At 42.8% G+C, this 14,776-nt stretch overlaps 1 protein-coding gene across 1 annotated transcript in view; it reads right to left on the bottom strand.

The window, feature by feature from the left end:
* Positions 1–14,776, bottom strand: part of si:dkey-100n23.5 (cyclic AMP receptor-like protein A) — a 105,217-nt gene that overhangs the window by 74,008 nt on the left and 16,433 nt on the right. Inside the window, exons 3-6 of the mRNA XM_039014587.1 lie at positions 12,555–12,609; positions 4,705–4,761; positions 4,491–4,551; positions 1,403–1,490 (exon numbers count right to left, since the gene is read on the bottom strand). Coding sequence (XP_038870515.1) covers positions 1,403–1,490; positions 4,491–4,551; positions 4,705–4,761; positions 12,555–12,609 — 261 coding nt within the window. The remainder of the gene's footprint in view (positions 1–1,402; positions 1,491–4,490; positions 4,552–4,704; positions 4,762–12,554; positions 12,610–14,776) is intronic.

Here is a 14,776-nt window from a genome sequence, read left to right as displayed (position 1 = left end):
AGAGAGAGAGAGAGAGAAAGAAAGAAAGAAAGAAAGAGAGAAAGAAAGAAAGAAAGGAAGAGAGAAAGAGAGAAAGAAATGAAAGAGAAGAGAGAAGCAAGAAATCGAGAGAGAGAGAGAGAGAGAGAGAGAGAGAGAGAGGTAAAGAAGGAGAAATAGTGAAAGGGAGAGAATGGATATATAGAGTAGATGTAGAGAGAGAGAAAGAGAGATGAAGGGAGTGAGATGGTGGGAGAGGACACAAATAGTGAAATCAGTTCTGCCACTCAACACAGTATCTGGATGTGGGGGGGGGGGGGGGGGGGGGGGTGGGGTGGGTCTGTCAAAGGGAATCGATGCACACATACACACACACACACACACACACACACACACACACACACACACACACACACACACTAGCAGCGCTCGAAGAGGGAGGTGACTAGGTCCGCAGCAAACATGGACTTAATGAGGCACAGCAGGACTGGTACGCTCCGGCTAAAATGCACACACACGCTTACTTATCACACACTTACTTAACATCTCTCTCTCTCACATATTCTCTGGAGGATCAATCTCTTTTCAACTCTCTCCGTTTCCCTGCCTCTCTTTTGTCTCATTTGGTGTCTCTCTCTCTGTCCTCTATTTTTAGTGCCCCCTTGTTTAAGCCATCTCTCCCACTACTACTACGAGCATGGACTTTCATCTATCTATTCTCTATTTAATTTTTTCCTTTCTCTGTCTCAACTTCACCCACACACAAATTAGGGGTATGGTGGTTGTCCGGATGTTAAAGTGAGGGGTGAGTGAATTCACTGCTCCCAAACCCAGCAGTAAATAAAGCTGTCTCATCACTCACTCACACACACACACACACACACACACACACACACACACACACACACACACACACACACACACACACACACACACACACACACACGTACTGAGGGGACACGCACACAGATTCAACTGTCCCCTCTTGAGTTAAACCATCATTATATGGCCAGGGTTACAGTTGATCAATATGAGAAACACCTCAGTGCTTTACTAACACCCCCCCCCCCCCCCCCCCCACACACACATACACACACTGCAAACATAGACGCACTCACACAAGCATACACACAGACAAGCACCCACATATGCATTTCGGATGCACTCAACCTCAAGGGAGTATGAGTACCAGAAACAAGAGAAAACACATTAATACACACACACAGCATTGATTTACGACTCCTTTTTCAATTAGTGCCTGGAGGAGAGAGGGAGGAGGAATGTCTGTCCTCCAGAGGGAGACACATAACCCCCCCCCACACACACACATACGTCAACAAACGTTTTCACATGGATGCTGGTTGTCCATCTGTCTTGCACACACACACTGTCTTTAGCTGGTGGATGTTGGTGGTCCACTCACAGCTCGTAGTGGCTGGTGCTCATCTCTTTGACCAGGTTAAGGTAGAGGTTCACTGTGATCAGGCACACCCAGGCCAAGGCACTCCAGTCTGGAGGAAGGAATGGAGAGAGGGAAGAAGAAACAAGGTCCTATTGCATAATCTATAAACACAGAGAGGGAGGGAGGGAGAGAGGGAGGGAGGGAGGGAGGGAGGGAGGGAGGGAGGGAGGGAGGGTCTGTCTGTCTGTCTGTCTGTCTGTCTGTCTGTCTGTCTGTCTGTCTGTCTGTCTGTCTGTCTGTGATTACAGAGTTTGACAGAACAGGCTGGGCCAACTGTCAGATTGATGGTTTCCCAGTTTCAGTCCCCCACACACTTGGATTGTTGTAATTTTGTTTAAATGCATGTTGAGTGTTTGTGTGTATGTGTTCAGTGATGAGTGATGGTGTGCTGAAGCTTCTGTTTTGTAATCTCTCCCATTTATGATGACAGACAAACAGACAGACAGACAGACACTCCAGCTCTGGCAGCATATACAGTACACCTTAAGTAATCACACACACCTTGGCCCTGTACATCAACAATACTGTGTTTGTGTGTCATTAAGGAGGAACATCCTTTCTCCTATCATTAATCTCTCTCCCCATTGCGTCACTCTCTCTATAGGAATAGAGGGCATTAATACCTGCTGAGAGAGAGGGGAACACACACTCTCTCTATAGGAATAGAGGGCATTAATACCTACTGAGAGAGAGGGGAACACACACTCTCTCTATAGGAATAGAGGGCATTAATACCTGCTGAGAGAGAGGGGAACACACACTCTCTCTATAGGAATAGAGGGCATTAATACCTGCTGAGAGAGAGGGGAACACACACACTCTCTCTCAGGGGTAGTTCTGTACTTTAATGTCCTATCTGGGCCTTTTCACTCTTTTCTCTGTCTTCTTCCACTGACTGTTGGCATAGCTCACTTCATGTTTACTTCACTCTCTTTTGCTGTTTTGCACTCTCCCCATATCCTCCACTACTCTATCACTGGCCTCTATCCCTCCTCTCCCTACCTTCCTCTCTCTCCCTTCATGATGAACAGAACTGACATAGAGCCACTGACCCCGCCTCACATTTCTTTTAGACTAACATGTAGTTTTCAACAGCGGAGATTTGTATAAACCTTGCTGTCTGTCTCTGACATTTGCAACATTCTTTCAATATTCAAATTTGATCTACAGTTGTCTCATAGTAAACAACGTGTCGGGATGAAAGACAGGCTGGCAGCTTTTCTCAGCCAGTCGGAATCATGAATCAGCATAATTTTCATGGATGAATACAAATCACTATCAATAGAAAACAGGTCAAACATGACAAAGTGCAGCTAGTTTGTGGTCTTTCCAGCTTCAGTTTGAAGTGATTGTGTTAGCTGTGTTGTTGGCTAGCTCCTCTGAACAACAGTGTCCTGCCGAGAGAGCACATCTTCTATGCCAGGTGAAATCACACATCATTAGCTCATTGTCATGGATGTATCCAAATACACGTAACTAGAAAACAGCTTAAACAAATGCAAATGCAGCTACTTTGTTGTTATTCTGGCTGCACTGTTTGGTGTGACTAAGTTAGCCGTAGTTGGCTAGCTAGCAAGCAAGGGATAAGAATGTTGCCAGCCAGTATGGCAATGGAAAATGTAGAACGAACGACTGGGTCACGTCCATAGATACAGAACGACTGGGTCACGTCCATAAATACAGAACGACTGGGTCACGTCCATAGATACAGAACGACTAGGTCACGTCCATAGATACAGAACGACTAGGTCACGTCCATAGATACAGAACAACTGGGTTGCGTCTCTGTTAACCGAACTGATAGAACGAACGAACGGCCGCCCGGCTTGGGTAGCAACATTTTTAATGAACATTTGTCAATCATTTTTATATGTTGGTAACCCGTTGTATAAAAGTGATATTGCCGCACAAACACCGGTTTTGAGGGCATTATCACTTAACTAAATGTGTCTGATCAGTGATAGATTAGCAAAACGAATAGGTCAGCTATCAACACTACTTATTTGCCCAGCCAGAGATCAAATAACCAAATATACAGACAGAGAATCAGTGAAACAAAATCACATTGACTGATTATCAGACAAGCCTTGGGATATAGGCTACTATGTGAGTGAAGAGCAAGATAATCCACTTGTTATTCTGGGCTACATAACATGTTCTGATCACTGCTAATAGATGAGCAAACTAGCCAGACTAAAGATTCTCATGATGAACACTCAGCTCAATATAGTTAACATTTCCCAGCCTAATTGTAACCAAATATCCAAACGGAGGTTCAGTGAAGACAAAATCTAATCTGACATTGATTTATCAAGACGATACACCATGCTTGTCTCAAAGCAGCGAGGTGCTGAAATTATAGCTGACCAGACACCTCTACTGCTTTAAATGATTTCAAACGGTTGGATTACTTTGGGAGTTTCAGTAAGCCACAATTTGATACATGCCTTTATTGGCATTAGCCTACTCTTTAATTTCAATATTTTTGTCATTCAGTGAATCTTCCATAGTAATTATTTATTGATCCATTCAGTTGTGGTTAAGAAAATGTGCATGCTTAGTGGTGGTCTTTGCAAAGTGACATGCCTCGCAAAGTTAAGAACTGCCACGAGGATGTCAACAGCCTACTAACGGGCGCTGCCTAGCAACCATCATTATGAAGCATCAAATCTCATGAACGCACATTGCTTACGCCGGACTTAGCTACGACTAGTCTTATTTTTGGTTGGTGGACCAGGTGTAAATTCTGATCCAGAAGTCGGACGTAGCTACGCCCAACCTAGCATTTAAGGCCAACTTTTTTTTTTTTTTTTTTTACAACCACATGGTGAAACCAGCTCCAGTATCTTAGAAAATCATCAGTAAGTTAGACATGATTAGTAATTTAGGACTAGGTTGAGAGAGCCAAGAAAGCTTGGGTAAGAAGCAGTATATTAGGAGGTTAACGTCAAGAGTCAGAAGGTGATGTGAGCTGTAGGGAAGGCATTTGTAAGGGATATGTATGGACAGGTGAGGGGTAGTGTATGTGAGGGGTCACGGGGAATCTTACCAAAATAAGTGAGCCACCAGGCCTGGAAGTTACACAGACTCCCCTCTGGATGGGTATCACCCTGAGGAAGGAGAGAGGAGACAAGAAATAGGGGAGAGGTCACTCTGTAGCTCTCGGTGTGCGTGCGTGCGTGCGTGCGTGCGTGCGTGCGTGCGTGCGTGCGTGCGTGCGTGCGTGCGTGCGTGCGTGCGTGCGTGCGGTGACAGTGACTCACCATGACATACGCTACACTGTCAAAGAAGGCCGCAACTGTCAGACTGCAAATCATCTTCTGCAGAGAGACAGAGAGAGATGGAGATAGTACAAAGAGAGATGAATGGAGAGAGGGAAGGAGAGAGATGGAGATAGTACAAAGAGAGATGAATGGAGAGAGGGAAGGAGAGAGATGGAGATAGTACAAAGAGAGATGAATGGAGAGAGGGAAGGAGAGAGATGGAGATAGTACAAAGAGAGATGAATGGAGAGAGGGAAGGAGAGAGATGGAGATAGTACAAAGAGAGATGAATGGAGAGAGGGAAGGAGAGAGATGGAGATAGTACAAAGAGAGATGAATGGAGAGAGGGAAGGAGAGAGATGGAGATAGTACAAAGAGAGATGAATGGAGAGAGGGAAGGAGAGAGATGGAGATAGTACAAAGAGAGATGAATGGAGAGAGGGAAGGAGAGAGATGGAGATAGTACAAAGAGAGATGAATGGAGAGAGGGAAGGAGAGAGATGGAGATAGTACAAAGAGAGATGAATGGAGAGAGGGAAGGAGAGAGATGGAGATAGTACAAAGAGAGATGAATGGAGAGAGGGAAGGAGAGAGATGGAGATAGTACAAAGAGAGATGAATGGAGAGAGGGAAGGAGAGAGATGGAGATAGTACAAAGAGAGATGAATGGAGAGAGGGAAGGAGAGAGATGGAGATAGTACAAAGAGAGATGAATGGAGAGAGGGAAGGAGAGAGATGGAGATAGTACAAAGAGAGATGAATGGAGAGAGGGAAGGAGAGAGATGGAGATAGTACAAAGAGAGATGAATGGAGAGAGGGAAGGAGAGAGATAACAGAGTGAGTGAGAGGCCAGATGGTCCACTTATCCTGTGGTCTGGGGTTGACTTGGGGATCGATCCCCAGGTCCAGGCCGACCCACGCTAATCTCATTACTCACAATAGGACTGAGAGCCCCTCCTCACTGCACGCACAGACACAACCACATACATTTATACACACACACCAGGGTTTCTGTTAGGTCAATACGGTGTCGGACATTTGACCGAAAACATTTTAATTTACTGCGACATCTGACCCATATGCAGTGGGTGCATAACCTGATTAGGGTGTCCACCCACAGCGCTCAGAATGACAGCAATCACATTTAGATGATAGTAATTCATATTAACGGAACATACAAGTCGAGGGTGCAACGATGTGCGGTCCTTCTTACTGAATTCTGATGTGCACTTTGAAGATGTTAGAATAACTGTCCACATTTACTTTTCCTCACAACAAGACCAGTAACCAACAGCAACATCACCAGCCTGTCAATCTAATATCCCCAGAGTAGAAAGGTTTACATATTCTATTGGTCAGCTTGTGGAGAAAGAAATAGCCTATTCAAACAGACTATGGGACAATAAAAAGCAATGAGCCTAATGCAACAGATGAGAATGTTTAGCTTAAAATGTTGATAAACTATTATTTCTTCATATTATAAGCGATGTGCACAAGGCAGTAGGCTACGTGTGAATGTTCATTCCATAATGCAATTAGCTGGAAAACACTGTTGTCTAAAGAGCACCGCACATGCGAGTTGTTTCATGTGACAGAGATTAAAATATCCGTTAGAAATGTAGAAAGAGAGATCTAACAGGCTACTTTGAAGCAAGGTAAGACATGCCTCATAATATCTATTAAAATGTTCAGGTTTCAAACAATTAAGTATATGTTTTCAAAATGCATAGTATACTGCCTCCAGCTCACTGCAAGGTGGTGTGTGAAGCGCTGATGAAGCTTGCCTTCCGTTGTCATTTGAGATGCTGACACAGCAGCTCTCGTGCTGTCTGACAGATTTTCAGCTCAAAGGCTCTGTATCTGTACGCTGTATTCGTGTGATAAATAAGACACAACATAATATACTGTGACACACACACTAATTTAATTCCAATAATTATGCAAATGAATCTATAGACCGATAAGTATGACCAGTCAAATGTATTTACATCTACAGGTATTTCCATCAATGAATAGGCTAAAAAGCATTATTCGCAATGACATTTTTTTCTACTTCTCACAAACAAGTGGCCGGTGCAAATTTTATTTATCAGCGTTTCAAAAAAAATGTATAGGCCAAACGCTGGCTATTACTGGTTAACCGGAAACCCTGACACATACATAGGGCTGTTGCGGTGACCGTATTACCGCCACACCGGTCGTTACGAATCGTGAAGGCAGGCAAATTCCACATGACCGCTTAGTCACGGTAATTATGCTTCTCCAAGCCCTGATGCTGCTGCTGGTCATTAGTGTAACGATGTGCGCTGAAAGTCCGGAAGCAAGTTCAGGGAGTAGTTGTTTTAATAAATAAACGCAACATAATACAAAACAAGAAACATGAACAACGCACAAACATAAAACTGAAACAATAACACCTGGGGAAGGAACCAAAGAGAGTGACATATACAGTTGAAGTCGGAAGTTTACATAAACCTTAGCCAAATACATTTAAACTCAGTTTTTCAAAATTCCTGACATTTAATCCTAGTAAAAATTCCCTGTCTTAGGTCAGTTATGATCACCACTTTATTTTAAGAATGTGAAATGTCAGAATAATAGCAGAGAGAATGATTTATTTCGGCTTTTATTTCTTTCATCATATTCCCAGTGGGTCAGAAGTTTACATACACTCAATTAGTATTTGGTAGCATTGCCTTTAAATTGTTTAACTTGGTTCAAACGTTTCAGGTAGCCTTCCACAAGCTTCCCACAATAAGTTGGGTGAGTTGGTAGTCTGGCTTTTTTATGCCGGTTTTGGAGCAGTGGCTTTATCCTTGCTGAGCCACCTATCAGGTTATGTCGATATAGGACTCGTTTTACTGTGGATATAGATACTTTTGTACCCGTTTCCTCCAGCATCTTCATAAGGTTCTTTGCTGTTGTTCTGGGATTGATTTGCACTTTTCGCACCAAAGTACGTTCATCTCTAGGAGACAGAACGCGTCTACTTCCTGAGCGATATGACGGCTGCGTGGTCCCATGGTGTTTATACTTGCGTACTATTGTCTGTACAGATGTACGTTCAGGCGTTTGGAAATTGCCCCAAAGGATGAACCAGACTTGTGGAGGTCTACAATTATTTTTGGCTGATTTCTTTTGATTTTCCCATGATGTCAAGCAAAGAGGCACTGAGTTTGAAGGTAGGCCTTGAAATATATCCACAGGTACACCTCCAATTGACTCAAATTATGTAAATTAGCCTATCAGAAGCTTCTAAAGCCATGACATAATTTTCTGGAATTTTCCAAGCTGTTTAAAGGCACAGTCAACTAAGTGTATGTAAACTTCTGACACACTGGAATTGTGATACAGTGAATTATAAGTGAAATAATATGTCTGTAAACAATTGTTGGAAAAATTACTTAGGACATCTACTTTGTGCATGACACAACAGACTTGCCAAAACTATAGTTTGTTAACAATAAATTTGTGGAGTGGTTGAAAAACGAGTTTTAATGACTCCAACCTAAGTGTACGTAAACTTCCGACTTCAACTGTATAGGGAAGGTAATCAGGGAAGTGATGGAGTCCAGGTGAGACTGATGACGCACAGGTGCGCGTAACGATGGTGACAGGTGTGCGCCATAATGAGCAGCCTGGTGACCTAGAGGCCGGAGAGGGAGCACACGTGACAATTAGTAGCCTACCAAACTTGCCTGCCTGGTACTAAGCACTCTATTGTCACTCTAATCACTCTGACATCAATGCAAATGTAATCGAAAACCTAACCAAACACTTCATGAGAGCACATGAGCTCATGTTGCGCAACATTTCTATAGGCTATGTAATTGCATGAGAAAACAGAGTGATGGCCGCTAATAAAAAGAGGAGGATCCCATCAGCTTTCTATAGGCTAGGAATACTATATTTATTTCTCAGCTTAATATTAAGCACATTGCTTATATTTACAACAGGAGTATAGCCTACCTGGCAGTCATGAAAATAAACCACGGGGAAAAGCATCCCGTATTTGCTATTTAAGTGCATAGTATTTTTTCCCGTGGCCTCTGCTTCGATACAGGTGCATGATAATGGTCCATTTTAAATCATAACAAATGTCACACATATATTATTTAGTATATGTAAAGACAAGATTTATTCAAGAATAGTCTGATGGGTGACAATATTAGCCTATCACTTGTGAATTCTATATTATCACTTGTGAATGAAGCCCAGCATAAGAAACAATGCCTTTTTTGCAACTTGTTCGAATCATAGTCGCACACCTCATGTAGCCAAGCCGATAGGCCTATATGTTTTGATAAGGTTTGTATCACAACTAAAGTGGCCAAATAACCTCTTAAAATGAAGCACATTAATCCACTTTGCAAGGGGTGTAGAGCCTAACTGGCATACACAGCGTGTGAGTTGCAAGTTTGGGGAAGATCATTTTCACCATAAAAATGCACCTTTATAATAAAAGTATTACATGCATAATCACATTTGCGGTCACTTTTGATAAAGGTGTTTTCCGCTAATGGAACATTTGCGCTTATAGCCTACTACCATGTGCACAATGCTGTGCTTATAATGTATAGAAATAGCTTAATAGTTTATTAACATTTTAAGCTAAAACATTCTGATCTGTTGTTAATGCTAGTGGTTTTATTAATTTGGGATCAATCGCATCCCACAACTGTCCCAGACTATGTTTGGAATATTTATTTCTCGCACAGAATAGGTCAACCTTTGGACAGTACTATGGGGGACAATGTATTGACATAGGCTCGTGTTTTTGCTGTTTGTTAAGGCCTACTCATCTTGTTGGCTGATGAAAAGTAAATGTGGACAGTTCATCCAATATTATCAATATGGAATTGGATAAGGACGCACACAGTTGCGTCTCCGACGTGTCGATCTTAACTTGTAGCCTGTGACAAAGACCCGATCACGTGAGAGATGCTTCGGATTGCGCAGCACACTCAGGGAGAAGGCCACAATGCAGCACTTCGGGCCACAAAAGGCATGGATTTTTTTAGGGTGCATTATGTCCACAAAGGGGATGCTGCCGTGCTTGTCAAATTGTGAATGGGAGACTATTGGAGTGTTACAGTTTGCGCAAAAAATACAAAGCAGAGCTAATGCCTTCCAAGTTACTTTTTTGCAGCCTTACAATGTATGTATTAAAAATCTAAACATATAGCCCAACGTTTGTAGAACAACTAAAGATACATGAATAACTCTACATTAAACATATAGGAGCACCAGTTTCTTTGTTAACCACTCAACACGAGAGAGAGAGACAGAGACAGACACACAGAGAGACAGAGAGACAGAGAGAGAGAGGAAGTGGGGGTAGAGAGAGAGAGAGAGAGAGAAAGTGGGGGTAGAGAGAGAGAGCGAGAGCGAGAGTGAGAGAGGAAGTGGCGGTAGAGAGGTGAGGTACAGGTCCAAGGGTAATATAATCCGTCAGTGTCATAGACAAAGCTGTCATTTACACCAGATTAGGAGGATAACAGAACAGAATGCAGCTAAACCTGCTCCACAGTCATCACAAACATGAATACGCACACATCAATCTACACATAATACCCCATAATGACAAAGCAAAAACAGGTTTTTAGAATTTTTTGCAAATGTACAAAAAAAGCCCCCCGGAAATATCACATTTACCTAAGTATTCAAACCCTTTACTCAGTACTTTGTTGAAGCACCTTTGGCAGAGATTACAGCCTCGAGTCTTCTTGGGTATGACGCTACAAGCTTGGCACACCTGTATTTGGGGAGTTTCTGTAACGGGTTTCGTCCTCGTCTGAAGAGGAGTAGGAAATGTCGGACCAATACGCAGCGTGGTAAGTGTCCATAATGATATAGTTAATAAATCAAAACGAACACTGAACGAAATAACAAACATACAAAACAAACAACCCGAAACAGTCCCGTATGGTGAAAACACTAACACATGATACAACCACCCACAAAACCCAAAGGAAAACAGGCTCCCTAAATATGGCTCCCAATCAGAGACAACGACTGACACCTGCCTCTGATTGGGAACCATACTAGGCCAAACACAGAAATAGACAACCTAGACATACAACATAGAATGCCCACCCATATCACACCCTGACCAAACAAAACATAGAAACATACAAAGCAAACTATGGTCAGGGCGTGACATTTTCTCTCATTTGTCTTTGCAGCTATTTTCAGGTCTCTCCATAGACGTTCGATCGGGATCAAGTCCGAGCTCTGGCTGGGCCACAGAGACTTGTCCTGAAGCCACTCCTGCGTTGTATTGGCTGTGTGCTTAGGGTCGTTGTCCTGTTGGAAGGTGAACCTTTGCCCCAGTCTGAGGTCCTGAGTGCTCTGGAGCAGGATGACATGACACTTGGCATTTAGGTCAAAGAGTTCAATCTTGGTTTCATAAAACCAGAGAATCTTGTTTCTCATGGTCTGAGAACTCCAAGCGAGCTGTCATGTGCCTTTTACTGATGAGTAGCTTCCGTCTGGCCACTCTACAATAAAAGGCCTGATTGGGGGAGTGCTGCAGAGGTGGTTGTCCTTCTGGAAGGTTCTCTCATCTCCACAAAGAAACTCCAGAGCTCTGTCAGAGTGACCATCGGGTTCTTAGTCACCTCCCAGACAAAGGCTCTTCTCACCCGATTGCTCAGTTTGAGGGATGTCCTGGGATGTCCTTGTCCCATCGCGCTCTAGCGACTCCTTGCGTCCGGGCGCATGCACACTGACTTCGGTCACCAGGTGTACAGTGTTTCCTCCGACACATTGGTGTGGCTGGCTTCCGGGTTAAGCGAGCTGTGTGTCAAGAAGCAGAGCAGCTTGGCGGGGTCGTGTTTCGGAGGACGCATGGCTCTCGACCGTTGCATGCACTGTCAACTGTGGGACCTTATATAGACAGGTGTGTGCCTATCCAGATCCTGTCCAATCAATTGAATTTACCACAGGTGGACTCCAAGTTGCAGAAACATCTCAAGTATGATCAATGGAAACAGGATGCACCTGAGCTCAATTTGAGCCTCATAGCAAAGGGTCTGAATATTTATGTAAATAAGGTAACTGTTTTCAATACATTTGCAAAAATTTCTAAAAACCTGTTTTTGCTTTGTGATTATGGGGTATTGTGTGTAGATGGATTAAATAAACCATTTCCTCATCAATTTTAGAATAACGCAATTTTAGAATACATAACAAAATGTGGAAAATTCAAGGGGTCTGAATAGTTTCCGAATGCACTGTATGCCCGCACGTGCACAAATACACACTAAGACCCTCACACTCACAAAACATGCATGCATACATACAAACAACATTATCTCTTGAAATTGAAAGAGAGAAAGGTAATGTTAGTTTAAACATTGCCGAAATGTGGCCTTAAGGCATCTACACATCTACTCAACTATAGCCACCTAAATATCGATGAGTTGAGTTGTTTTTTCATAACTCAGACTAACTGTCCGTGACCCATTCTTCATGTTGAATTGAGACCAACTATGCGTAAATATGTCCAGCGGAAAACAACTGAGACTACACAGAAGATTCTTAGAACAACTGTCCATACACAGTTGAGTTGGCTGTAGTTGGATCGATGAGTACAGTAGAAGCCTTAAAACTATTAGGTGCAGATTCACCAGTGTAGAAAGACTTTTCACTTTAATTGGACAGGGAAAAACACAAATATTTGATCATTATCAGATACAGACCATGAGCCATAATTGATCAATTTGTACATTTCAATTACACTGTAATTTGTCATGAGTAGCCTAATCAAACAGACTTGCTATGGCACAGAAGTAAGCATTCTGATGAACTTCAAAGCACACACACAGACAGAAACACACACAAATTACCTGGGCCAAGGAGTGATACCGGCGCAGAAGCCAGATTACAAACAGCATGAAAAAGCTGAGGAGAGAGTAACGAGACAATTGTTCATAAGACACATTCCTGCATAGCTCTGTATTCTTTCAATATTCCTGTATAGTTTTGGCTTACCTTCCTATATAACTCAGTAAGGCTGGGTATAGCTTTACCTATGATATATATTGAAATGAAAGAGCAGTGCACTTCCTGCTGATCTACATCAATGATGTATACTGAACAAAAATATAAATGTAAAGTGTTGGTCCCATGTTTCATGAGCTGAAATAAAAGATCCCAGAACGTTTCCATACGCACAAATTTGTTTACATCCCTGTTAGTGAGCATTTCTCCTTTGTTAAAATAATCAATCCACCTGACAGGTGTGGCATATCAAGAAGCAAGATCATTACACAAGTGCACCTTGTGCTGGGGACAATAAATGGCCACTCTAAAATGTGCAGTTTTGTCACACAACACACGCCACAGATGTCTCAAGTTTTGAGGCAGCGTGCAATTAGCATGCTGACTGCAGGAATGTCCACCAAAGCTGTTGCCAGAGAATTTCTCTTCCATAAGCCGCCTCTAACATTTTTTTTGTTGAGAATTTGGCAGTACGCTCAACCGGCCTCACAACCGCAGCCCACGTCTAACCACGCCAGCCCAGGACCTCCACATCCGGCTTCTTCACCTGTGGGATCGCCTTACACCAACCACCCGGACAGCTGATGAAACTGTGGGTTTGCACAACCGAAGAATCTCTGCACAAACTGTCAGAAACTGTCTCAGGGAAGCTCATCTGTGTGCTGGTCGTCTTCACCAGGGTCTTGACCTGACTGCAGTTCTGCATCGTAACCAACTTCAGTGGGCAAATGCTCACCTTTGATGGCCACTGGTACGCTGGAGAAGTGTGCTCTTCACGGATGAATCAACGGTTTCAACTGTACCGGTCAGATGGCAGACAGCATGTGTGGTGTCGTGTGGGTGAGCGGTTTGCGGTTATGGTATAGGCATGCATAAGGTACGGACAAAGAACACAATTGCATTTTATTGATACAGTGACGAGATCCTGAGGCCAATTTTCATGCCATTTATCCGCCGCCATCACCTCATGTTTCAGCATGATGATGCACAGCCCCATGTCTCAAGGATCTGTACACAATTCCTGGAAGCTGAACATGTCCCAGTTCTTCCATGGCCTGTATACTCACTCAGACATGTCACCCACTGAGCATGTTCTGGATGCTCTTGATCTACGCGTACCACAGCGTGTTCCAGTGGGACAACATTCCACAGGCCACAATCAACAGCCTGATCAACTCTATGCGAAGGAAATGTGTCATGCTGCATGACGCAAATGGTGGTCCCACCAGATACAGACTGGTTTTCTGATCCACGCCCCTACCTTTTATCTGTGACCAACAGATGCATATCTGTATCACCAGTCATGTGAAATCCATAGATTAAGGCCTAATGACTTTATTTCAATTGACTGATATCCTTATATGACCTTTAACTCAGTAAAATCTTTGAAATTGTTGCATGTTGCGTTTATATTTTTGTTCAGTATATAAACCCTGGATGACTGACGGGCCACTATATTAAAGCCATTGCGAAGCCATTTTGGTACTCCTCGTCCATTGTAAAAGATTTCGGAAGCTATAGAAATGCATTTTTTAATGGCTACATATGTTTTTACCACATTTATTATATTACAGACATCATGATGCGTACTTTTAAAGTATATTATCTGAGCTAAACTTTCAAATAACAAAAACATTTTCCTTATTGAAGTACTTTTTTTTTTTTTGACAATACTAATCTTACTGTCCTCACTACAAAAAAATACATGTAATTTTGTCCTTGAAACATTTAATTGAAATACTGTAGAATTCCATTCATTCCTATGGAGGACTGCTCCTTAAATATGGCTGACAGGTATCTTCAAAGCCTCTCAATGGCCAATACATAGCATCCGCAATACATAGCATCCGCAATCCAAGGTTTATACACATCCTTGATCTACATGGATCATTTTCCATTGCAATAATCCGCTACCCTTGACCGCTGATCCTAACCCAGCCACCAACTAAAGATTCCACTCTTCCCTGCTTCATCACATCATCAGTGAATAGCAGAATTAAGGCCAGACAAATCCTTTAACAAAGGGTTCTTTAATCCTGGTCCTGAAAAACCACAGGGTGTCCAGGCT

The sequence above is a fragment of the Salvelinus namaycush genome, chromosome 19, assembly GCF_016432855.1.
Source record: "Salvelinus namaycush isolate Seneca chromosome 19, SaNama_1.0, whole genome shotgun sequence".
Taxonomy (NCBI): domain Eukaryota; kingdom Metazoa; phylum Chordata; class Actinopteri; order Salmoniformes; family Salmonidae; genus Salvelinus; species Salvelinus namaycush.
Note: the sequence above shows the minus strand (reverse complement) of the source record. Positions and strands in the feature narration are given on the sequence as shown.